The sequence below is a fragment of the Chlorocebus sabaeus genome, chromosome 28, assembly GCF_047675955.1.
Source record: "Chlorocebus sabaeus isolate Y175 chromosome 28, mChlSab1.0.hap1, whole genome shotgun sequence".
Taxonomy (NCBI): Eukaryota; Metazoa; Chordata; class Mammalia; order Primates; family Cercopithecidae; genus Chlorocebus; species Chlorocebus sabaeus.
Window position 1 is genome coordinate 8,118,408 of NC_132931.1, and position 26,048 is coordinate 8,144,455.

Sequence of the window (26,048 nt, forward strand, 5' to 3'; positions counted from 1 at the left end):
AGGCCATCAAAATGGCCCACAGTCCTGGAAAGCTCTAGACCTCCCAACCTGCTGTCCTGCACTCTAGGAAGAACCACAAATAACTCCAGAATGGGAGTGTTTAAGGCAACACCCTTCCTCCTCAGGGTGGGGGGAAATAAAATAAAGGACAGGGTGGCCCGGGGATGTGAGTGACAACACTGTTTTCTTTCCTTTCTTCCTTCCTTCCCCTTCCCCTTCCCCTTCCTTCCTTCCTTCCTTCCCTCCCTCCCTCCCTTTCTTCCCTCCCTCCCTCCCTCCCTTTCTCTCTCTCTCTCTCTCTCTCTCTCTCTCTCTTTTTGACAGAGTCTCCCTCTGTTGCCCAGGTTGGAGTGCAGTGGCGTGATCTCGGCTCACTGAAGCCTTTGCCTCCCGGGTTCAAGCGATTCTCCTGCCTCAGCTTCCCAAGTAGCTGGGATTACAGGCATGCGCCACTGGGCATGCAACCTCAATACAAAATTTTTGTATTTTTAGTAGAGACGGGGTTTTGCCATGTTGGCCAGACTGGTCTCGAACTCCTGGCCTCAACTGATCCACCCACTTCAGCCTCCCAAAGTGCTGGGATTACAGGCGTGAGCCTCCACGCCCAGCCAACAACACTGTTTTCATCACTGCGGGGAACAGACAACTACCACAGGGAACAAGCTGTGGGGAGGAAGGAAAGGAGAGGGGGAAAGTGGGCTTCCTTTGCTATTGACCCCGTTCTCATCACAGGCCTCAACACTGGGGGCCAGAGGCCCAATCCCCACTCCCAGGACTGCCCCCGGATGTGGAATGTCCAGGCATTCAGGGCTGCCCTCAGGGAGACACACTCAGCCACACACCTGTGACGACAGCGCAGGGGAGAGACACAGGTCCACTCCACCTTCTAGCCACACATAGGAGCTCAAAGCTGGGCCAGGCACGGTGGCTCACGCCCAGAATCCCAAAACTTTGGGAGGCCGAGGCAGGCAGATCACCTGAGGTCGGGAGTTTGAGACCAGCCTGACCAACATGGAGAAACTCTGTCTCTACTAAAAATACAAAATTAGCCGGGCTTGGTGGCGCATGCCTGTAATCTCAGCTACTCAGGAGGTTGAGGCAGGAGAATTGCTTGAACCCAAGAGACGGAGGTTGCGGTGAGTCCAGACTGCGCCATTGCACTCCAGCCTGGGCAACAAGAGCAAAACTCTGTCTCAGAAAAAAACAAACAAACAAACAAAACTCAAAGCTGCTCTTCCTAGGGCTTCCTAACAGCTCTCAGCATAGCAATGAGGAATGAGGCCCAGAGAGGGCAAGCGACCTGCCCAAGGCCACACAGCAAGCACAGGACAATGCAGAGACTTCCACCCAGGCCCCTTCTGAACACAACTCCATGATGCCTTCAAGATCTGTATTTGTGGCTGAGCACAGTGGCTCGTGCCTGTAAACCCAGCACTTTGGGAGGCCGAGGGAGGCAGATCACTTGAGTCCAGGAGTTCAAGACCAACTGGGCAACATGGTGTAACCCCATCTTTACTGAAAATATAAAAATTAGCCAGGCATGGTGGCGTGAGCGTGTAATCCCAGCTATTCAGGAGGCTGAGGCAGGAGGAGAATTGCTTGAACCAGGAAGTGGAGGTTGCAGTGAGCCAAGATCACACCACTGTACTCCAGCCTGGGTGACAGAGCAAGACTCCATCTTAAAAAAAAAAGAAAAGAAAAGAAAAAAAAGATCAGTGTTTGTTTGTCGGTGTCAGGCACGTCGCCTTGGGAACCAGATGTGTGGGCCCCTACGGCTCTCTCAGGCAGATATAAATACACCCTCATCTCCCTGAATCCGACAGTAACAACAGCTTATGGAGCACAGGTGCTAGCTGAAAGCTCACAGAACAGACCCAAGTGGGGGTGCTGGGGATGGGGCTGGCTGCTGCCTGGGGACAGGGGAGGGAGATGTAGGTATCTGGGCATCATCTACGAGGTAAAGAGGATCCTGGGCCAAGGCAAACCTCTGTCCACTGTCAGCTTTGTGTCCTACGAGGAGGTGACCCAGGACCAAGTCGGCCAGAGTCCCTGCCGCCTGGTGTCTTTGGTTGGAGGGCTGCAAGGGAGATGGGTCCCGCTTGTGCCTTTTTTTTTTTTTTTTTTTTTGAGGCGGAGTCTCGCTCTGTCACCCAGCTGGACTGTAGTGTCGCTATCTCGGCTCACTGCAACCTCCACCTCCCAGGTTCAAGTGATTCTCCTGCCTCTGCCTCCCGAGTAGCTGGGATTACAGGCGCCCACCACCACGCCTGGCTAATTTTCGTGTTTTTAGTAGAGATGGAGTTTCACCATGTCGGTCAGGCCGGTCTCAAACTCCTGACCTCAGGTGATTCGCCCACCTTGGCCTCCCAAAATGCTGAGATTACAGGTGTGAGCCACTGCACCTGGCCAGCTGTGGCACTGAAAGTGATGACACCAGCGAAGCATGCAGCACAGGGCTGACACCTGGACACAGGGTATTTCAGGAGTCCCTTGGCTGCTGTTTCTCTTAGCCTCAGCTTCCTGATGTGTAAAATGGGAATGGATACAAAAAATTAGCTGTGCATGATGGCGTGTGCCTGTAGTCCTAGCTACCTGGAAGGCTGAGGTGGCAGGATTGCATGAGTCTGGGAGATTGAGATTGCAATGCGCCATGGCCAAGCTACTGCACTCCAGCCTGGGTGACAGAGCAAGACTGTGCTCTTTTCTCAAAAGAGAAAAATAAAGGAGGCCGGGTGTGGTGGCTCACGGCTGTAATCCCAGCACTTTGGGAGGCTGAGGCGGGTGGATCACCCGAGGTCAGGAGTTCGAGACCAGCCTGGACAATATGGTGAAACTCCATCTCTACTAAAAATACAAAAATAAGCTGGGCATGGTGGCACACGCCTGTAATCCCAGCTACTTAGGAGGCTGAGGCAGGAGAATCACTTGAACCTGGGAGGTGGAGATTGCAGTGAGCCAAGATCGCACCACTGCACTCCAGTCTGGGCAACAAGAGCAAGACTCCATCTAAAAGAAAGAAGGGAGGGAAGGAAGAAAGGGAGGGAGGGAGGGAAGGAAGGAGGAAGGAAACAAAAAACAAAAAAACCCAAAAACAAAAACCCCAGGACAGGAGCTGTGAGCTCCACCCACGGTCTCAGTCCTGGGTTAGGGAGGGGCACACTGTGTGAACAGTGGAGGGGTGGGACATTTAAGCTTCTTCCTGGCGCATGGCTCCCCAGGGACACCTGGTGTGATAACCAACCTCCCTTCCACCGCTGCCAGCCATTATCTTCTCAATATTCTGCTGGAGAGTGCAGAACAATGAACTCTATGCAATGAACAAATGTGGTGTTCAAGGCCGGGCGCAACAGTTCATGCCTGCACTTTGGGAGGCCGAGGAGGGTGGATAGCCTGAGGTCAGGAGTTCCAGACCAGCCTGGCCAACCTGCCCAAACCCCATCTCTACAACAAATACAAAAATGAACCAGGTGTGGTGGCGGACGCCTGTGGTCCCAGCTACCCAGGAGGCTGAGGTGGGAGGATCGCTTGAACCCGGGAGGTCAAGCCTGCAGTGAGCTGTGATCATGGCTCTATACTCCAGCCTGGTGAGACCCTGTTTCAAAAAAAGTTTAAATATGTGGTATCTCTCTGTGCCTGGCACCGTGCTGGGTGCTTTACTCCAGTTGTATGAAGAGTTCTCCCAACGGCCTGCAGAAGACAGGACCAGTAACTCACTTTACAGATGGGAAGACTGAGGCCCAAGAGCTCATGTCACCAGTCCAGGGTGACACAGCCAGGCGGTGGCAGGGGCAGGACTGGAACCTGGGTCTGCAGTTCCCAAACCTGCCCTCTTCCTCATCCTCCTTACGGGGGATCAGGGAGAATGTCCTCCCAGGGTTGAGGATGGGCCAGCACGTACCTCCTCTCCTCCTCCAGCTGGTTGGACAGGTCCACCTTCTCTTTCCGCACGCTCTCCACCAGCAACCGGGCTCGCTGCAGCTTCTCTTCGGCTTCTGCAACATACTGAGCCCCCGAGGAAGGCCAAAACGGGGTCAGCATGCTCCGGGGTGCGGGGCCCAGGTTGGGGGTGTAGTGGGAGAGAGGCAAGGAGCCGGGCCTGGAACCCCAGTCACCCCAACTTCCCTGCTGGCACCTGCCGGGCATGCACAGTGGGCCTAGATGTGAAGGAAGGGACCCAGCAGGAAAAAGAGAGGCAGAGGCAAGACCCTCAGGCCACCTGCCCTCAGTACCTGCCACCCCCCCTCAATCCACAAGAGCCTAAGACCTGTTATCTTGCAAACCTGTTGTCTGGTCTGTGCCCCATCAAAGCACAGCCATGACTTTGGCCTTATTAATCCTGGCATCCAAGGAGGGGCAAGCCAGACCCCAGATGGGGACAGAGGCCCAGGAGGGAGCTCTCCCACGGGAGACAAAGATCAGAGAAAAAACCAGACACAAGACAGCAGCAGCCCCAAGGCCTGGGGCAGGGAGTCACTTCCCTGAAATACAAACCTAGAATCTGCTCAAAAGAATAATCTGAAATATAGATAGTCATATTAAAAAATATATTTACTGCAGTGGTATGTAGAAAGAGTGAAAAACTGGCTGAGTGCGGTGGCTCACGCCTGTAATCCCAGTATTTTGGGAGGCCGAGGCGGGCAGATCACTTGAGGCCAGGAGTTCGAGACCAGCCTGGCCAACATGGTGAAACCCCGTCTCTACTAAAAATACAAAAATTAGATTAGCTGGGCCCGGTGGCACACACCTGTAGTCCCAGTTACTAAGGAGGCTGAGGCAGGAGAATTGCTTGAATCCAGGAGGCGGAGGGTGCAGTGAGCCGAGATCGCGTTACTGCTCTCCAGCCTGGGCAACAGAGTGAGACTCTGTCTCAAAAAAAGTGAAAACTTGGAAATAATCTAAACAGCAGGGGACTAGTCACATCAGATGTCATTAAGGACAAAGCCTGTGACAGATGGCAATGCAAACATCAAGATGGGGAAGAGGCGGGACACGTGGCTCATGCCTGTAAAAATTGCATTGCTTTGCAAGACCAAAGTGGGAGAGTCACTTGAGGTCAGGAGTTTCAGACAAGACTGGGCAACATAGTAAGACCCCATCTCCACAAAAAAATACAAAACTTAGCTGGGCATGGTGGCACTTGCCTGTAATCCCAGCTACTCAAGAAGCTGAGGCAGGAGAATCGCTTGAACCGAGGAGGTGGGGGTTGTAGGGAGCTGAGACTGCACCACTACACACCAGCCTGGGTGACACAGCGGGACTCCGTCAAAAAAAAAAAAAAGAAAGAAAAAAAGAAAATAAATAATAAAAAAGCAGGATATACAAGCTTGTAGCCAGATTCTGAAAGTAGGTGTACGCATCCTTATACATAGGCAGAAAAGACTGGAAGGAAATTCACCAGGTCACTGAGGCTTATCTGTGGAAAGCGGGGGATGGGTACTGCTTGTGTTATCTTCCTATTTCTCTGCACCCACCCCATCCAGGGTCTCCGCTCTGAGTGGGTAAGACTCTATGAGACTGGCTGGAGAAGCTCCACCCCCAGCCCCACCTGCCACTCACCTGCTCATGCTGTGCCTTGAGCAGGGCGATCTCCTTCTCTACCTCGCAGATGTGGCTCGTGGCTTTGGCCACCTCGGCCCGTTCCAGGTCTCGTTCGGCCAGCAGCTGCTCAATGTGCTGCTGCTTCTCCTTCAGTGCCTCCTGCAAGGCTGTGGTGCCCGAGATCTTGCGGGCGTAGCGTGAAGAGGTCTCCGTGAGCTGCAGGAAGGTGTGCGTGCAGGTGGGTCTCAGGGATCTGAAGCACTGTGGGGCAGGCTCGCTCTGTCCAGCCTAACCTGCAGCAGCGCAGCAGGTGGGGGGCCCAAGTGCCTTGACTCCCAGGGTCCTGCTCTTCCTCTGCCAGTACTCTGACATCCTGGCCCCTGCAGACTCACCCAGCGGGGAATCCTGATGTTTGAGATTCAGGAAATTCCCCATCTCAGGAGAATCAGCTCCTGATAGCCAGAGCCTCTGATTTCCTCACTTTGGCCGCTTTTTCCTAGGACAAGAGGAACCTCCAACCCTAGACTGGGTTTGGACAGAATGCCCTCTGCCCATAGCCACCGAGCAGCCTCCTCTTTTCCCTTCATCCAGGGTTCGATGCCAACCTTTCTGAACCCCTTGCCCTGTATCTGTATAACCCTCCTTAACTTCCAGAGAAAGGCTTAGGCTTCCAATAAATCAGTTATATAAAAATGACAATAAACATAAATGGCTCAATTTTCCCTATTAAAAGATATGCACTTTCTACTTTGTTCAAAAATCTCAAACTGGAACTAGAGTAAGTCAGGAGCAGATCAGAACACCTGGATCTCTGTACATCCTCACCCCTCCCAAACACACACCAGAGAATCCCCTTCTGCAGCCCCACCCTCACCAGGCCACTGCGGCTGGGCCGACCCCCCACGGAGGAGGCCACAGAGCTGACGGAGCTGATGGAGGAACTGCTGGGACTGTGGGTCAGTGCTGACACACCCATGGCCATACGCTTGGTCTTCTTGGCCTTGGCTGGGCTGGTAGATGGGAAGCCGATACGGATCACCTTGTGGATGGGCGCAAAGAGACCAAACTTGGGTGGGCACTGGAAGTACCTGTGGAAGCAGGAGAGACCCACGCTGCTGTCACGGCCCCAAAGCCTGGAGCCTCCCCTGCCTCTTCTGCCTTTTCAGAGCCCGGCAGAAAAAGAGAAAGACACCTCCTTGGGGTCCATGTGGAAAGACACTCCAAGGTGGAAATCTTCCAGGTGGATAGATAGGACTCTCAGAAAAAGGATAGAGGTGAGTAGGGTCTGAGAGTCTCTGCAGCTGTGAACAGCCAACGAGGATACTCTTGGAAGTAGGAAATAATTACGGGGACCCACTTTGTGCCAGTCTTTTTAAATGAATGCTCATCTCTATCCCCCAAAGTTCTCTACATTCACAAATGAGAAAATTTAGGCTCAGAGAAGTTAAATAACTTGCCCACAGTCACACAGCTGGTTACATAGCAAAGCTGAGACTGGTCCTCCAGTCTGCTGGGCTCCAAAGCCCACTAAGCTTGGCTCCCATGACTGTTCAGAGACCCCAGCCACAGCTGCAGCCCCACACTCAGGCTACCCTCAGACCACTCCCAGAATGAAGGAATCCCATCAGCTCTCTGCCCATAAAGTCCCTGTATGGAGAAGCAAAAGCTTGAAAGAGAAACCTTGGGGTGGGGTGGGGACTGCTGTCCAATCCACCCCTGAATTCTGAAAGCAAAAGTAAGTCAAGAGAAACGTTCATCTTGCAAACAGGAAGGCAAAGCATTGTTATGGAAACCCCGGATTCCTGTCTTCTCTCAAGACCTCTCTGGTCACGGATTCCACACTGGACCACGAGAATTGGGCCCAACCAGTTTTTCTATTTCTTTCGAGACAGGGTCTGGCTCTGTCACCCAGGCTGGAGTGCAGCGGTGCGATCATAGCTCACTGCAGCCTCAGCCTCCTGGGTTCATGCAATCCTCCCACCTCAGCCTCCCAGGTAGCTGAAACCACAGGCGTGTGCCACCATGCCTAGCTAATTTTTGTATCTTTTGTAGAGATGGTGTTTTGCTATGTTGTCCAGGCTAGTCTTTCACTGCTGGCTTCAAGTGATCCAGCCTCAGCCTCCCAAAGTGCTGGGATTACAGACGTGAGTCACCATGCCTGGCTCCCATTCAGCTTCTGATTCACCTTAAAATTGCCACCTTATCCTGCCTCTTCCCACCTCCAGGTCTTTGTTCATACTGTGCTCTCAGCCCCTACCTTGCATAATCCCTCTCCAGCCTCTTCCAAAAGGAAACCCTACCTTCTTTCAAGGCCTGGCCCAAGCCTGGCTCTTCCCCTGTGCCATGGTGACCACTCTGCTCAGAGCAGTCACAGCCTCATCTCAACCACAGAATCCAGTCCAGGGACTGCACAGGGACTCAGGTAGCCTCACCTTAGTCCACACCTGTGACAAACACGGTCCACTTACCACATCACTCCTCCACCCACCATGAGCCCAGACACAGCCTTAGATCCTCCTAACCCAGCAACGCCAGCAGTCAACTCCTTTTCATCAGAGATGGTATGAGACCTGGAACCCATCTGTGAGGCCTGCCTTTGGCCATATAGCGCTGGGCACTGTTTGATTATTTCATGTGTCATTCAGGGGACCCCAATGCCAGACGGCAGGGACTGCTGCCTCGCCATTTTTTTTTTTTTTTTTGACAGTCTTGCTCTGTTGTCCAGGCTGGAATGCAACGGCGTGATCTCAGCTCACTGCAACCTCCACCTCCCAGGTTCCAGCAATTCTCATGCCTCAGCCTCCCAAGTAGCTGGGACTACAGGTGCACGCCACCATGCCTGGCTAATTTTTTTGAGACAGAGTCTCACTCTGTCACCCAGGCTAGAGTGCAGTGGTGTGATTGTGGCTTACTGCAACCTACTCCTCCCTCATTCAAGCGATTCTCATGCCTCAGCCACCCAAGTAGCTGGGATTACAGGTGTGTGCCACCACACCCAGCTAATTTTTTGTATTTTTAGTAGAGACAGGGTTTTGCCATGTTGGCCAGGCTGATCTCGAACACCTGATCTCAAGTGATCCAACTGCCTCGGCCTCCCAAAGGGCTAGGATTACAGGCATGACCCACCGCGCCTGGCCTCCCTCTCCTTTTTGAGGGCTCCCACCCCACTTAGCCATGAGTGACATGAAGAAGAGAGCACGGGGACAGATACTCTTGGCGCTTGCCTGTGACTGTGCGACCTTGAACAATGACCTCTCTGGCCTCCATACTCTCATCTGTAAAATGGGATGATAATCCCACTATCCAGCTTAGTGGGCTGTTGGGAAAGAGGGAAGGGGAAAGGATTTATATTATGGTGTCTGACACTACATGCTGGACACTAGCTTCCTCCAATGTCCCATCTCCATCCCCTGCACCCACTCTGGGGAGAGGAACCCCCTCCCATACTCCCCAGAAGAAGCCCACCATACCTGGTGCCCGCCACCGCCCCATCATTCTTCCCAAGGGGCTCGTCCAGCTCCACGCCACACCACTCGCCCTTGGCAAAGTCTGTCTCCCCCACGTACCGCACCACGCCAGTCTTCGTCCCGCCGACCTGTCAGCACACAGGGAGACTCAGGTCTAGAGGATGCAGTGGCACAGGCAGAGACGGCAGGGGCAACCAGCCCAGGCTTATCCCATCCATCCCTTCCAGCATGCAGAGGACACAGGAGCCAGGAATGGGGAGGGAGAGACACCCAAGGATGACTGAGAGGGAGACAGGTTAACCAGTGCCTCCCAGGGTTGACCCAGGCAAGAGCATAGGCTTTGAAGACAGACACACACACCTGCATTCAAACTCTTATCACTTAGAAGCTGTGTGTGTCTAGACAGGTTACCTAACCTCTCTGAGCCTCAGCATCTTCATCTGTAAAAGGGTTTTCGGGGCTGGCCGTGGTGGCTCACGCCTGTAATCCCAGCACTTTGGGAGGCCAAGGTGGGCAGATCACCTGAGGTCAGGAGTTCAAGACCAGCCTGGCCAACATGGTGAAACCCTGTCTCTACTAAAAATACAAAAATTAGTCAGGCCTGGTGGTGGGCACCTATAATCCCAGCTACTTGGGAGGCTGAGGCAGGAGAATTGCTTGAACCTGGGTGGCAGAGGTTGTGGTGAGCCAAGACTGCACCAGTGCACTCCACCTGGGCAACAGAGTGAGACTCTGCCTCAAAAAAAAAATTAAAAAAAAAAAAAATAAAAAGGTTTTCATGAGAATTAAGCACTGTATATACGATGTCTAGCATATACTAGAGTTTCAATAAATGGTAACCCTAAAAGTAGTTTCTCTTTTTCTTTCCTTCTTTTTTTTTTTGAGATAGGATCTTGCTCTGTTGCTCAGGCTGGAGTGCAGTGGTACAATTATAGCTCACTGCAGCCTCAAACTTTTGGGCTTAAGCAATCCTCCCACCTCAGCCTCCTGAGTAGCTAGGACTATAGGTGTGTGCCACCATACCCAGCTAAAATTTTAAAAAATTTTTTGTAGACATAGGATCTTCCTATGTTGCCCAGGCTGGTCTCAAATTCCTCAAGGCCTCAAGCGATCCTCCTGCCTCAGCCTCCAGAGTAGCTGGGACAATAGGTATGTGCCACTATACCCAACTAAGTTTTAAAAATTTTTTTGTAGACACAGGGTCTTGATATGTTGCCCAAACTGGTCTCAAACTTCAGGATTCAAGCAATCCTCCTGCCTCAGCCTCCCAAATGGCTAAAAGGCTGGGATTTATAGGTGTGAATCACCACACCAGGTCCATATCTAAATTTTTTTTTTTTTTTTTTTGAGACAGCATTGATTCTCCTGCCTCAGCCTCCTGAGTAGCTGGGACTACAGGTGAGTGCCACCACGCCCAGCTGATTGTTGTATTTCATATCTAAATTTTGATCTGACTCCAGGTTTGCAGTACTATGACGAAGTGGATAGTACTCATAGATGAGGATGATGTATTGCAGTTACTTTTCCTTTCCAGAAAAAAATTTTTCCCTATAAATAACTATCTTTGATGACTGTCTGCCTAGTGGTTTTTGTTTGTTTGTTTTTTAAGACAGAGTCTCACTCTGTCGCCCAGGCTGGAGTGCAGTGGCACGATCCCGGCTCATTGCAACCTCTGCCTCCCAGGTTCAAGTGATTCTCCTGCCTCAGCCTCCTGATTAGCAGGGACTACAGGCATGCGCCACCATGCCCAGCTAATTTTTTAGTATTTTAAGTAAAGGGGGGTTTCACCATGTTGGTCAGGCTGGTCTCAAACTGCTGACCTCAAGTGATTCACCTGCCTTGGCCTCCCAAAGTGCTGGGATTACAGGCGTGAGCCACCGCACCTGGCCTGTCTGCCTAGTTTTAATAGTCTCAACACTAATTCAACCCCAACTCTTTCAGTAGTCTAAATCTCCTGCCAAGATGCTCAGAGGCATTGGGAATTCTATCAAGTTCTTTCTGAAGATGTGTCTCCCGGAGCCATAGGACCCACTCCGGGTTGGGCTGGCTGCTGGTCTCTCTAGAGTGTGGCCACTGGCCTGGAGTCTCCTGTCACTGGGACCCTGACAACCGCTTTACCTCTGTCCTGGGCTTGATCCTGTTTTCTGGATTCCCTGCCTCTTCTTTCTTGGTTTACTGCTTATTTTATTTTATTTTATTTTGTTTATTTATTTTGAGATGGAGTCTCGCTCTGTGGCCCAGGCTGGAGTGCAATGGCGTGATCTCAGCTCACTGAAACCTCCGCCTCCCGGGTTCAAGCAATTCTCCAGCTTTAGCCTCCAGAGTAGCTGGGATTATAGGCCTTTGTCACCATGCCCAGCTAATTTTTGTATTTTTAGTAGAGACAGGGTTTTGCCATGTTGGCCAGGCTGGTCTTGCACTTCTGACCTCAGGTGATCTGCCCTCCTTGGCCTTCCAAAGTGCTGGGATTAAGGTGTGAGCCACCACGTCCGGCCGGTTTGCTACTTATTTTAGTAGAGAACATCTTCCCACAGCTTTCTAAGAAAAGGTGCATGAGGAGGTACATTTTCGAGCTTTCTATGTCTGAAAATGTTTTATTCTTTATTCTTTTTTGTTTTTTTTGAGACTGGAATGCAGTGGCATGATCTCAGTTCACCACAACCTTGGCCTCCTGGGCAAGCGATTCTCCCACTTCAGCCTCCCATGTAGCTGGGACTACAGGCGCAGGACACCATGCCTGGCTTTTTTTTTTTTTTTTTTTTTTTTTGTAGAGATGGGGTTTCTTCACGTTGCCCAGGCTGGTCTCAAACTCCTGGGCTCAAGCAATCCAGTTGCCTCAGCCTCCCAAAGTGCTTGTCTCAGATTACAGGCGTGAGCCACCGTGCCTGGCCAAAATATTTTATTCCATCTCATTCTTTTCTTTTCTCCTTCTCTCCTTCCTTCCTCCCTCCCTCCCTCCTTTTCTTTCTCTTTCTTTCTTTCTTTCTTTCTTTCTTTCTTTCTTTCTTTCTTTCTTTCTTTCTTTCTTTCTTTCTTTCTTTTCTTTCTCTCTCTCTCTCTCTCTCTCTCTCTCTCTTTCTTTCTTTCTTCTCCTTCCTCCCTCCCTCTCTCTCTCTCTCTTTTTTTGACAGGCTCTCGCTTTGTCACCCATGCTGGAGTGCAGTGGTGCAATCATGGCTCACTGCAACCTGGAACTCCTGGGTTCAAGTGATCCTCCCGCCTTGGCCTCCCAAGTAGCTGAGATTAGAGCACACACCACGAGACCTAGCTAATTTTTAACATTTTCTGGTAAAGATGAGGTCTCACAATGTTGCCCAGCCTGGTCTTGAACTCTTGGCCTCAAACAATCTTCCTTCCTCAGCCTCCCAGAGTGCTGGAATTATAGGCATGACCCACTGTGCCTGGCTCACTCTTTTTTTTTTTTTTTTTTTTTTTAATGGAGGTGTAAATTCACATAATGTAAAATTTACCTTTTTTTTTTTTTGAGACGGAGTCTTGCTCTGTCGCCCAGGCTGGAGTGCAGTGGCCGGATCTCAGCTCACTGCAAGCTCCGCCTCCCAGGTTTACGCCATTCTCCTGCCTCAGCCTCCCGAGTAGCTGGGACTACAGGTGCCCGCCACCTCGCCCGGCTAGTTTTTTGTATTTTTTTAGTAGAGACGGGGTTTCACCGTGTTAGCCAGGATAGTCTCGATCTCCTGACCCTGTGATCTGCCCGTCTCAGCCTCCCAAAGTGCTGGGATTACAGGCTTGAGCCACCACGCCCGGCCAATATTTACCATTTTAACCATCTTAAAATATACAGGGCCAAACATGGTGGCTCATGCCTGTAATCCTAGTGTTTTGGGAAGCTGGGGCAGGAGGATCATTTGAGGCCAGGACTTTTGAGACCGGCCTGAGCAATATAGTGGGACTTCCATCTCTACAAAAAATAAAATAAAATACGACAATAAAAAATAAATATACAGGCCAGGAACAGTGGCTCAAACCTGTAATCCCAGCACTTTGGGAGGCCAAGGTGGGTGGATCATCTGAGCTCAGAAATTTGAGACCAGCCTGGACAACACAGTGAAACCCCATCTCTACTCAAAATACAAAACTTAGCTGGGCTTGGTGGTGGGCGCCTATAATCCCAGCTACTCGGGAGGCAGAGACATGAGAATCGCTTGAACCTAGGAGGCGGAGGTTGCAGTGAGCTGAGATTGCGCCATTGCACTCTAGCCTGTGTGACAGAGCGAGACGCCATCTCAAAAAATAATAAAAATAAAAACTTAATTCAGTAGCTTTGAGTACATTCACTACCATCACCACCGTCTAATTCCAGAACCATCATCCCAAAAAGAAGCTCCATACCCAGGAGAAATCAGTGTCTATTCCATCTTTCTGGCAGCCCCTGAAAACCCTTAGTCTATTTGTATCCCGTCTCTACAGATTTGCCTATTCTGGACACTTCATAGAAATGGAATCACACAGCCAGGTGCAGTGGCTCGTGCCTGTAATCCCAGCACTTTGGGAGGCTGACGCAGGTCGATCACTTGGGGTCAGGAGCTAGAGATCAGCCTGGCTAACACGGGGAAACAACGTCTCTACTAAAAATACGAAAAATTAGCCGGGCGTGGTGGTGCACGCTTGTAATCCCAGGTACTCGGGAGGCTGAGACAGGAGAACCTGGGAGGCAGAGGTTGCAGTGAGCCGAGATCGTGCCACTGCACTCCAGCCTGGGTGACAGAGTGAGACTTCGTCTAAAAAAAGAAAAGAAAAGAAATAGAATCACACAATATGTGGCCATTTGTGTCTGGCTTTTTTCACTTAGCATCGTGTCTTCAAGGTCCAATCATATTGCAGCAGACATTAGTACCCCATTCTCTTCACGGCCAAATTATATTCCACGGTATGGGCAGAACACATTGTGCTTGTCCATTCATCTGTTGATGGACAATGAGGGTTGTTTCTACTTTTTGGCTATTATGAATAATGTGGCTACAAATATTCTTGTACAAGTTTTTTTTTTTATTTTTATTTTTTTGTACAGACGGAGTTTCACCATGTTGCTCAGGCTGGTCTCGAACTCCTGAGCTCAAGCGATCTGCCTGCCTTGGCCTCGCAAAGCACTGGGATTATAGGCATGAACCACTGCGCCTGACCTACTTACACAAGTTTTTGTGTGAACATGTGTTTTGAATTCTCTTGCTACCCTCATTCTTTTTTTAAGATGCAGGGTCTCAATATGTTGCCTAGGCTGATCTCAAATTCCTGGGCTCAAGGGATCCTCCCATCTCAGCCTCCCAACGCACTGGGATTACAGGCATGAGCCACGTCACCCAGCCACAAAGAGGTGCTTTGATGTGAGCCTTTTTCCATCCGCTGTCCGGGCTCCCTTTCAATCAAGAAACACCCTTATCAATCTGGGGAATTTTCTTGAATTAATTATTTGATTTTCTCCCCTCCTTTTTCGCCATTCCTCTTTTCTGTAAATAGGTTCTCTAACGTTCTCTTTTGGCTCCTGTTCTTTTTTTTTTTTTTTTTGAGATGGAGTCACTCTGTTCCCCAGGCTGGAGTGCAGTGGCATGATCTCGGCTCACTATGACCTCTGCCTCCCAATTCTACTGCCTCAGCCTCCCGAGTAGCTGGGATTATAGGCGGCCGCCACCACACCCGGCTAATTTTTGTATTTTTAGTAGAGATGTGATTTCACCATGTTGGCCAGGCTGGTCTCGAACTCCTGACCTTGTGATACACCCACCTGGGCCTCCCAAAGTGCTGGGATTACAGGTGTGAGCCCCCGCTCCTGGCCTGTTTCCTTTCTGTTCTAGTTCCTGAAATATTTTCTTAACTTTATCTTTTAACACTTCCGTGCAGTTTCTTATTTCTGTGATATTTTTCATTCCCCAGAGCTTTTTGTTCACTGAATATTTATACATACATGAATATTCATGAGCATGAATATTCATACTCACATATTCAGTGGCAGTTTTGTTCATATTTAATGCCTGTATCACCTTCTCTTATTTCTCAGAGGACCAGCTGTTTTCTCCAGAGAAGTTTCCTGTAATCTTCACTGTGGAAGGAGTAGCTGTGGTCACCAGGGCTCGGGGAGCCACGTAGGGGTAGGGGGCACTTAGAATACACATGTTCAGCTGGGCGCGGTGACTCACGCCTGTAATCCTAACACTTTGGGTGGCTGAAGTGGGCAGATCACGAGGTCAGGAGATCGAGACCATCCTGGCTAACACGGTGAAACCTCATCTCTACTAAACAAACAAAAAATTAGCCAGGCGTGGTGGGCGCCTGTAATCCCAGCTACTCGGGAGGCTGAGGCAGGAGAATGGTGTGAACCCGGGAGGTGGAGCTTGCAGTGAGTAGAAATTGCGCCACTGCACTCCAGCCTGGATGACAGAGCAAGACTCCGTCCCAAAAAAAAAAAAAAAAAAAAAATTACACATGTTCACTTCATCCTCCTGTTTCAGTCCCTCCTGCCTGGGATCCCTCTACCCAATAATTCTCTGTAATCTTCTCAGGGGGACCAAGTGTCCGTACCAGACATCAACTAGAGGAACAGTCACCAGGCAACACAGGAACAGGGACGGGGTGGGGGATCTAAGGTGTTTTTGTTTTTGTTTTTAGAGGTAGGGTCTCCTTCTGTCACCCAGGCTGGAGTGCAGTGCTGCATTCATGGCTCACTGCAGCCTCAAACTTCTGGGCTCACACGGTCCTCCCTCCTCAGCCTCCTGAGTAGTTGGGACTGCAGGCATGCGATGCCACACTTGAATAATTTTATTTTTTATTTTTTTAGAGACAGGGTCTCACTTCTGTTGCCCAGGCTGGTCTGGAACTGCTGGGCTCAAGCAATCCTCCCACTTCAGCCTCCCAAAGTGCTTGGATTACAAGTGTGAGCCACTGTGCATGGCCAGTCTTCTTCTTCTTCTTCTTCTTTTTTTTTTTTTTTTTTTGAGACAGTCTCACTCTGTTTCCCAGGCTGGAGTGCAGCAGTGTGATCTCAGTTCACTGCAACCTCTGCCTCCCGGGTTCAAGCAACTGTCCTGACTCAGCCACCCAAGGAGCTTGGATTACAGGCGCCCGCCACCACATCCAGCTAACTTTTTTATTTTTAGTAGAGATGGAGTTTCACCATGTTGGCCAGGCCGGTCTCGAACTCCTGGCCTCAAGTGATTAGCCCACCTTGGCCTCTCAATGTGCTGGGATTATAGGTGTGAGCCACTGTGCCCAGCTGAATCTAAAGACTTTTAAACCAATTCTGTTTCTAGCCCCAATGGCAGCCTCATTTCTAGAGGCCAATATGTGGCCAGTTACTGAACATCCAGGGTTTCTGGATGGACACTGATTGCTTCACCTCTTCCCCCGCCACTAGCTCTTTTCAAAAAAATTTCTCTTCATAGCTGGGTGTGGTGGCTCACACCTGTAATCCCAACACTTTGGGAGACCAAGGCAGGAGAATTACTTGAGTCCAGGAGTTCAAGACCAGCCTGGGCAACACAGCAAGACCCCCTCTGTACAAAAAATTAAGAAACTAGCTGGGTGTGGTGGCACACGCTTGTAGTCCCGACTACTCAGGAGGCTGAGTTGGGAGGATCGCTGGAACCCAGGAGTTTGAGGGTGCAGTGAGCTAGGATCATGCCACTGCACTCCAGCCTAGACAACACAGCAAGAAGCCATCTCAAAAAAAGAAAAACCCCAAACATCTCTTCAGTGTTGTTCTAGTGTAAATTCAGGAGGGATTGAAAACAAATGTGTATGTTTATTTACCATGTTTATCTGAACCTAAATATTTTTTCTTCTCCTCTCTCTCTCTCTTTCTTTTTTTCTTGAGACAGAGTCTCATTCTTATTGCCCAGGCTGGAGTACAATGGCAGGATCCCAGTTCACTGCAACCTCTGCCTCCCGGGTTCAAGCGATTCTCCTGCCTCAGCCTCCTGAGTAGCTGGGATTATAGGCACCCGCCACCACGCCTGGCTAATTTTTGTACTTTTAGCAGAGACAGGGTTTCCCCATGTTGGCCAGGCTGGTCTAGAACCCCTGACCTCAGGTGATTGACCCACTTCAGCCTCCCAAAATGCTGGGATTACAGGCGTGAGCCTATGACTTTCTAAAATGTTAATTTCATTTTACTGCTGGACTCACTGTAATACCAGCACTTTGGGAGGCTGAGGTGGGTGGATCACTTGAGGCCAGGAGTTCAAGACCATCCTGGCAACATGAAGAAACTCTGTCTCACTAAAAAATACAAAAATTAGCCAGGTAGGTGGTGCATGCTTGTAATCCTAGCTACTTGGGAGGATAAGTACACCACACCCTGAGATGGTCAGAAACTCCCACACCCTGCAGGGAGAGCAGGTACAGGGGGAATGCCAGGCAGGATCAAACTGGCGTCAAACCTGCTGCTCCCCAATCCAGCGAGCAATCTGGGCTGGTCGGTAACCCCCAGAGCCTCCACTTCCCGCCCCAGCAGGGTCACAGGCCCATGCCCAGGGCACTCCCACGATATTAGTCAGACTGTGCACAGCCATAGCTCCTTGCAGACTATGACGCATTCTCACATCCGCCAGTTCTCTCTCTCCTTTTTTTTTTTTGAGACAGCATCTCACTCTGTTGCCCTGGCTGGAGTGCAGTGGTCTGATCATGGCTCACTGCAGGCTTGACTCCCTGAGCTCAAGTGATCCTCCCATCTCAGCCTCCTTAGTAGCTGGGAGCATACGCATGCACTGCCATGCCTGGCTTTTTTTTTTTTTTTTTTTTTTTTGTATTTTTAGTAGAGACAGGGTCTTGCTACATTGCCCAGGCTGGTTTCCAACTCCTGACCTTGACTGATCTGCCTGTCTTGGCCTCCCAAAGTGCTGAGATTACAGGCGTGAGCCACCGTGCCCGGCTGCCATCAGCTCTCTTAACGCTCCCCAAAATAGCATAGAACAAAACAAGAGTGCTGGGCCATGGCCATTTTGCTGAACGGACACATGGCAAGTGAATGAATGAATGAATGAGGATGAGGCTCTATAAGTGACTTGTCCAATACCACAGACGCAGGCCTGATTTCCCTGCTGTGCCCACCCTCAGCAGTTGCCCTCAGACCCCGGAGATCCTGAAGGACAGGTCAGGGAGACTAAGCTGTTTGCCCGGGTCCTGTTGGCTGGGTTTGGCTTTCCTGGGAACCACAAGAGGAAGAGCAGAGTGACAGTCCCAAAACAAGTTCTTTGGACAGGACGGTGCGGGGCCCAGGAGTCCAGCCTCCTTCCTGGGCACTGCCGTTCCTGCTCCAGTCTGGTCTTTTTTTTTTTTTTTTTTTGAGATGGAGTCTTGCTGTGTTGCCCAGGCTGGAGTGCAGTTGCACCCTCTCGGCTTACTGCAACCTCCACCTCCCAAGTTCAAGTGATTCTCCTGCCTCAACCTCCTGAGTAGCTAGGATTACAGGTGCCCGTCACCATGTATTTTTTAGTAGAGATGGGGTTTCCCCATGTTGCCCAGGCTGGTCTCAAACTCCTGACCTCAGGTGATCTGCCTACCTTGGCCTCCCAAAGTGCTGGGATTACAGGTGTGAGCCACCACGCCTGGGCCCTGCTCCACTCTTGCCCGCTCCGATCCCATCCCCACCAAGCAGCAGGTGCGATGTCCTTAACCCAGGAATCCGTCACATGGCTGCAGCTTCCACGGCTACCTCGACTCTTATAGCAAAGACCCAGCTCCGTCCCAGACTCCTGGCCCTGTGGGGTCACCCAGGTCAGACTCTGGGGTGTGATCTTTCCCTGGCTTCCCCCACTGACCACTCAGCCTCCCTGCTCTTTTCAGTTTTTTTTTTTTTTCTAGTCTCGCTCTGTCACCCAGGCTGGAGTGCAATGGCACTATCTCGGCTCGCTGCAATCTCCACCTCCCAGGTTCAAGTGATTCTCCTGCCTCAGCCTCTCGAGTAGCTCAGGCTGCAGGCACCCACCACCACACCCGGCTAATTTTTGTATTTTTAGTAGAGAGGGGGTTTCACCGTACTGGTGAGGATGGTCTCAAACTCCTGACCTCAGGTGATCTACCTGCCTCGGCCTCCCAAAGTGCTGGGATTACAGGTGTGAACCACCGCGCCGGGCCTCTTCTCACAGTTTCTCTAGTCTCTCGGCCCACGGGCCTCTGCCTGGCACGATGTGCTGGCCCCACATCACTAGGCCAATGCCAGGCCATTCCCTAAGTTCTGCCCTCACACCATTCCTCGGGACAGCGTCCTCACCAGGCCAGGCTCTGAGAGCACCATGGCACACTTGGCAGACTCTATAAGGAGACACTAATATCTGTGGTCACTGGCCTTGTGGTCTGTCTCCTGTAAGCTGGAGATGGCTGGAGGGCAGGGACCACATCTGGCCACGCTCACCACCAGGTCACCCAGGGGAAGTTCTGTCCAGGGGAACCAGGCTAGCAAAGGCGTGGTGCCAGGTGTGGTGGCACGGGCCTGTAGTCCCAGCTTCTTGGGAGGCTGAGGCAGGAGGATTGCTTGAGACCAAGTTTGAGGCTGCCGTGAGCTATGACTGCACCACTGCACCCCATCCTGGGCAACAGAACAAGACCCTGTTTAAAAAAAAAAAAAAAAAAGGCAGAGCCCTCACCCTGGCCAGGGCAGAGAGAGACACAGCTCAGTGGGCAGGCACTTGTCACTTGTCACTTCAGACAAGTTATTAAACTTTCCTGAGGCTGGGCGCGGTGGCTCACTCCTGTAATCCCACCACTTTGGGAGGCCGAGACGGGCAGGTCAAGAGATCAAGACCATCCTGGCCAACATGGTGAAACCCCACCTCTACTAAAAATATAAACAATTAGCTGGGCATGGTGGCATGTGCCTGTAGTCCTAGCTATTCGGAAGGCTGAGGCAGGAGGATTGCTTGAACCTGGGAGGCAGAGGTTGCAGTGAGCCAAGATCGCGCCACTGCGCTCCAGCCTGGCAACAGAGCAAGACTAGAAAACAAAACCAAAAAAAAAAACAAAACCAAAAAAAACCTCCCTGAGCCTCAGTTTCCCCATCCATAAAGTGAGGATGATAAAACCACATCACAGCACTGGCTTGAGGATTCAACAAGGCCACGGGTGTAAACATCTCCTCTCATTCCCCTGCCCACAACCCCAAAGGCTCTTTCCAGAAACCTCCAGGAGAAACCTTTGCCAGGTTCTCAGAGCAGGGAGGGAGGACCCTAGGCAGTAATACTCTTTGGGGGTCCCTGCTCTGGGTCCCCAGACCCCCTGCCCTTCTCCACTCGGCTTTGGAGCTCCAAGCCTGTGCTCCCCACCTTGGCTTGGAATGACTTCCCATCTTCCCCCAGGAAGCCTTGCAGAATGGACACAGGGACCCCTGCCCCACTGACAGCTCCTCAAACCCCAGGCCCAGAAGGCCCCATCAGGGACTTCCCTGTACCCTGTGAGTCTCTTCCCAAAGCTGTGGTCCCAGGCGTAGGGTTAGCCCAAGGCCACCACAGCCTGGTTGGATAGGAAAACACAGCCCTGTCCCATCCACTTGACCACCAGCAACCCAGGTCACTGCTGTATTCATACTCTAGAAGACTTGGGGGTCACCGACCCCTTTCCAACCTGGCCCTAACAGCTGTGACTAGTGGAGAAGAGGCGACCCTGGCAGGAAGCTGCCAGCTCCAGTGACCCAATTCTCTCAACTTCAACACTGATCACTCAGGTTGTAGCTGATAAGGTGTCTGTACCTCCTGGCCCTGGGCAAGGGGTTACTATCATTATTATTATTATTGTTTTTTTGAGACTGAGTCTCATTCGTCACCCCGGCTGGAGTGCAGTGGTGTGATCTCAGCTCACTGCAATCTCTCCCTCCTGGGTTCGAGTGATTCTCCCGCCTCAGCTTCCCAAGTAGCTGGGATTACAGGCATGGGCCACCATGCCCAGCTAATTTTTGCGTGTGCACTATAGGCACACGCCATCATAGCTGGCTAATGTTTGTATTTTTAGTAGAGGTGGTGTTTCGCCATGTTGGCCAGGGTGGTCTCAAAATCCTGACCTCAGGTGATCTGCCCGCCTTGGCCTCCCAAAGTGCTGGGATTACAGGTGTGAGCCACCATGCCCGGCCTTATTATTATTATTATTATTGAAACAGGGTCTGGCTCTGTCACCCAGGCTAGAGTGCAGTGGCACTACCTTGGCTCACTGCAACCTCTAACTCCCAGGATCAAGCCATCCTCCCACCACAGCCTCCTGAGTAGCTGGGAGTACAGGGCCATGCCACCATGCCTGGCTAATTTTTTTTGTATTTTTTTGTAGAGACGGGGGTCTCACTATGTTGCCCAGGCTGGTCTTGAACTCCTGGGCTCAAGTGATCCTCCCACCTCAACCTCCCAAAGTGCTGGGATTACAAGCATAAACCACTGTGCCTGGCCAGGACCAGGGGTCTGGAGAACATCCAGTTCCCAGCCTTTTCCAGTACATGCCTGGCACGTGCATGTGGATGAGTTGGATCAGTAGATAATATCAATAATGGCCAAAATGTATGTGGTACGTAGTATTAGGCACTGTCTAAAATGAATGATACATTTTAATGCATCTCCAACTATGACTGAAGTACGATTAAAATTCCCATTTTGGTCGGGCACGGTGGCTCACACCTGTAATCCCAGCACTTTGGTAGGCCAAGGTCGGGAGTTCGAGACCAGCCTGGTCAACATGGTGAAACCCTGTCTCTACTAAAATACAAAAATTAGCTGGGCATGGTGGCCCATGCCTGTAATCCCAGCTACTTGAGAGGCTGAGGCAGGAGAATCGCTTGAACCGGGGAGGTGGAGGTTGCAGCGGGCTGAAATCATGCCACTGCAGTCCAGCCTGGAAGACAAGAGCAAAACTCCATCTCAAAAAAAAAAAAAAAAAAAAAAAAAAATCCCATTTCACCGATAGAAAGAGTGAGGCCCAGAAAGTTTAAGACACTTGCCCAGGGTCACACAGCAACAGTCTCCTGTCTTGTCACTCTGTATGGTCCTCAAGAGGAATGGGTGTCCCAGGCTGGACCCTATCTGAGACCCCTTTGAGTCCCCACCCTGCCCAGCCCTGGGGTCCAGCTCGGCCAAGTGAGGCGGAGCGGGGGAGGGAAGGGAGGCTGGGCCCAGAGCCCAGTACTGCCCGCACTCACCAGCACACGGTCTCCCAGGCGCAGGTCCTTGTCGCCCCGCTTCACAGAGCCGCTGTCCGAGAGGTTGGAGCCCGACTCGTTGCCCGTCTTCACGGAGCTGTTGAGGACGCTCTCCCGCAGGGGGATGACGCGGCTGGTCAGCGGGGGTGTGGCCGTGCCCGAATGCAATGACAGGTTCTGGGCAGTCAGTGACTCCACGGAGTGGGCATCACTCCCCGAGCCCTCGGCCGTGGGCTGCCGGGTCAGCTTGGAGGGCCGCGTGAAGATACCCTGGAGGGCCGGGCACTCGAAGTAGCGCACGCCGCCCACCGCGCCATCGTTCTTGCCCACCGGGTCGTCCAGCACCACGCCGGCCCACTGGCCCGGTGCGAACTGCGTCTCGCCCAGGTACTGCACCACGCCTGGCTTCACGCCATTCACCCACACCCGCTCGCCCACCACAAAGTCCCCCAGGAAGTCATCCCCCACTTCCGCCGCCTTGGGGCCCGGCTTCTCGGGGGCAGCAGCTGCGGCCGGGGAGGAGGAGGGTCCGGATGACTGCTTGTGCAGCGGGGAGCCTGCAGAGAAGGAGAGGGAGACGGAAAGAGGTGGCTGTTAGGGCTGGCGAGGAACTGGCCCCTGGGTGGCCCCAGGTGCACAGAGTCTAGGGTTGGGAGGTGGCTGATTTGTATTTTTGGGTAGAGACGGAGTTTCACCATGTTGGCCAGGCTGGTCTCAAACTCCTGACCTCAAGTAATCCGCCTGCCTTGGCCTCCCAAAGTGTTGGGATTATAGGCGTGAGGCACCACACCTAACCCTTATTTATTTGTTTTTTGAGACAGGGTCTTGCTCTGTCACCTAGACTAGAGTACATTGGCGAGATCATGGCTCACGGCAGCCTTGACTTCCTGGGCTCCAGCGATGCTCCCACCTCAGCCTCCTGAGTAGTTGAAATCACAGACACCTGCCACTACACTGGGCTAATTTTTGTATTTTTTGTAGAGATGAGGTCTTGCCATAGAAACCGAGGCAGGAATGGTTGGCTGTATGGTCTTGGGCTGGTCCTCCTCAGGTCTCCCCCTACTCTTCCAGCCCTCCAGAGCGTCTGTCCCCAGGAAAGTATGACCTCAGAAGCAATGTTTCCAGGCTGGGCGCGGTGGCTCACGCCTGAAATCCCAGCACTTTGGGAGGCCGAGGCAGGCAGATCACCTGAGATCAGGAGTTCCAGACCAGCCTGACCAATATGGTGAAACCCCGTCTCTACTAAAAATAAAATAATTAGCTGGGTATGGTGGTGGCAGGCGCCTGTAATCCCAGCTACTCAGGAGGTTGAGGTGGGAGGATCACTTGAACCCGGGAGGTGGAGGTTGCAGTGAGCCGAAATCATACCACTGCACTCCAGCCTGGGGGAAAGAGAAAGACTTCATCTCAAAAACAAAAACAAAAGCAAAAAAACAAAAGCAAAACAAACACAGAAGCAATGGCTTTCCACTTCTCAAGGAAACTGTAAGTCCCGGGCCAGGGATGAACCCATTCTCAAGGATTATAAGCCACCTCCCCACCGGGTGGGCTCAGGCCCTCAGCTGTTGACCTGAGACTCCCTGTGGCCCCTATGTGTGACCCAGGTGTTGTGTAAGTGGTCCCCGAGACCCCCATCCTTGCCCTCAGACAGTTACAGGGCACACAAAAGGCTCCCAGCCTATTTTCTAATAGAGGGACACAGCCACAGACTTCTTGCATAAAGATGTCCCCTTCTGTCTCTCTTGGGACAGAAAAGAAAACCCTCCTGACTCTCTCCTGGGTGCCCCCCTCTCTCCCCTCCCCAAGCTGCAGCCCAGCCTAAGGCCTCAGGGTCCACAGACCCAGGAAGGTGGAAAGGTGGCTAGGTTTGGTGGCTCATGCCTGTAATCCCAGCATTTTGGGAGGCTGAGGCAGGCGTATCACCTGAAGTCAGGAGCTCAAGACTAGCCTGGCCAACATGGTGAAACTCCATCTTTACTGAAAATACAAAAAAATTAGCGGAACGTAGTGGTGGGTGCCTATAATCCCGGCTACTCAGGAGGCTGAGACAGGAGAATCGCCTGAAACCGGGAGGCAGAGGTTGCAGTGAGCTGAGACAGCACCACTGACTCCAGCCTGGGTGACAAAGCGAGACTCCATCTCAAAAACACAAACAAACAAAACAAAACAAACAAAAAAACAACCATAGTAATCACAGGTTTGCATGAGGCTCCGTGCTAAGAGCTTAAGATACGATAGCTCATCTGATCCCTAACTGCCCCCATTTCACAGATGAGAAAACTGAGGCTCAGAGATACAAGGTGTTTCACCTGAGCTCCCAGACAATAGGCAGCAGAGCTGATTTGGTTTGGCTGTGTCCCTACCCAAATCTCATCTTGAATTGAAGATCCCATAATTTCCACATGTTTTGGGAGGTACACAGTGGGAGCTGAATGAATCATGGGGGTGGTTTTCCCCATACTGTTGTCGTGGTAGTGAATAAGTCTCACAAGATCTGGTGATTTTATAAGAGGTTTCCCCTTCTGCTTGGCTCTCATTCGGTCTTGTCTGCTGCCACGTAAGATGTGCCTTTGCCTGCTGCTACTATTGTGAGACCTCCCGGACCACATGGAACTGTGAGTCCATTAAACTTCTTTTTCTTTATAAATTACCCAGTCTTATGCCAAGCACAGTGGCTCATGCCTATAATCCCAGCACTTTGGGAGGCCGAGGTGGGCAGATCACTTGAGGTCAGGAGTTTGAGACCAGCCTGGCCAACATGGGGAAACCCCGTCTCTACTGAAAATAAAAAAATTAGCCAGGAGTGGTGGCATATGCCTGTAGTCCCAGCTACTTGGGAGGCTGAGGCAGGAGAATAGCTTGAACCCAGGAGGCAGAGGTTACAGTGAGCAGAGATGGCACCACTACACTCCAGCCTGGGTGATAGAGCAAGACCCTATCTCAAGAAAAGAAATGAAAAGAAAAGAAAAGAGAAAGAAAATAAATCCAGGCACAGTGGCTTACAACTGTAATCCCAGCACTTTGGGAGGTTGAGGCAGGCGGATCACTTGAGGCCAGGAGTTCAAGACCAGCCTGGGCAACATAGCAAGACCCCCATCTCTTAAAAATAAATAAATAAAATAAGCTGGGTGCAGTGGTACAGCCTCTAACCCCAGCTACTTTGGAAGTTGAGACAGGAGGATGACTTGAGCCCAGGAGGTCAAGACCAGGAGGTATTGAGCCCAGTGTGGGCAACATAGCAAGACCCTGTCTCTGTAAAAAACAAATATAATATATAACAAAATAAAATAATTAAAATAGCAGCTACATTTATGAAGTGCCAACTGCATGTTCCTCAATGGACAGGGCACTTTTTAATTTTTTTTGAGACGGAGTCTCGCTCTGTTGCCCAGGCTGGAGTACACTGGCGCAATCTCAGCTCACTCCAACCTCCGCCCCCCCGAGTTCAAGTGATTCTCCTGCCTCAGCCTCTCAAGTAGCTGAGATTACAGGCATACACCACCATGCCGGGCTATTCATTATAAGAACACATCATATTTTTACCTTGCAGATTTGGAAACAGGGTAAGGTCATTCAGGCCGAGTAGGACACCCAGCTGGTCTGGCTTCAGAACCCTCCCTCTTTTGTTTTTTTGAGACAGAGTCTCACTCTGTTGCCCAGGCTGGAGTCCCCAGGTTGGAGTGCAATGGCGCAATCTCTGCTCATCGCAACCTTCGCCTCCCACGTTCAAGAAATTCTCATGCCTCAGCCTCCTGTGTAGCCAGGATTATAGGTGTGTGCCAGCACGCCAGGCTTTTTTTTTTTTTTTTTTTTTTGTATTGGAGATGGGGTTTTGCCATGTTGGCCAGGCTGGTCTCAAACTCCTGGCCTCAAGGGATCCTCCTGCCTTGGCCTCCCACAGTGCTGGGATTATAGGCGTGAGC

At 51.4% G+C, this 26,048-nt stretch overlaps 1 protein-coding gene across 2 annotated transcripts in view; it reads right to left on the minus strand.

Annotated features, from left to right (window-relative positions):
- The window catches only part of CLIP2 (CAP-Gly domain containing linker protein 2), a 108,357-nt gene that overhangs the window by 39,703 nt on the left and 42,606 nt on the right, over nt 1-26,048 (minus strand). For both annotated transcript variants that reach the window (XM_037990518.2, XM_008018317.3), the window contains exons 3-7: nt 22,126-22,682; nt 9,009-9,133; nt 6,413-6,626; nt 5,557-5,754; nt 3,899-4,002 (exon numbers count right to left, since the gene is read on the minus strand). In XM_037990518.2, coding sequence (XP_037846446.1) covers nt 3,899-4,002; nt 5,557-5,754; nt 6,413-6,626; nt 9,009-9,133; nt 22,126-22,682 — 1,198 coding nt within the window. The remainder of the gene's footprint in view (nt 1-3,898; nt 4,003-5,556; nt 5,755-6,412; nt 6,627-9,008; nt 9,134-22,125; nt 22,683-26,048) is intronic.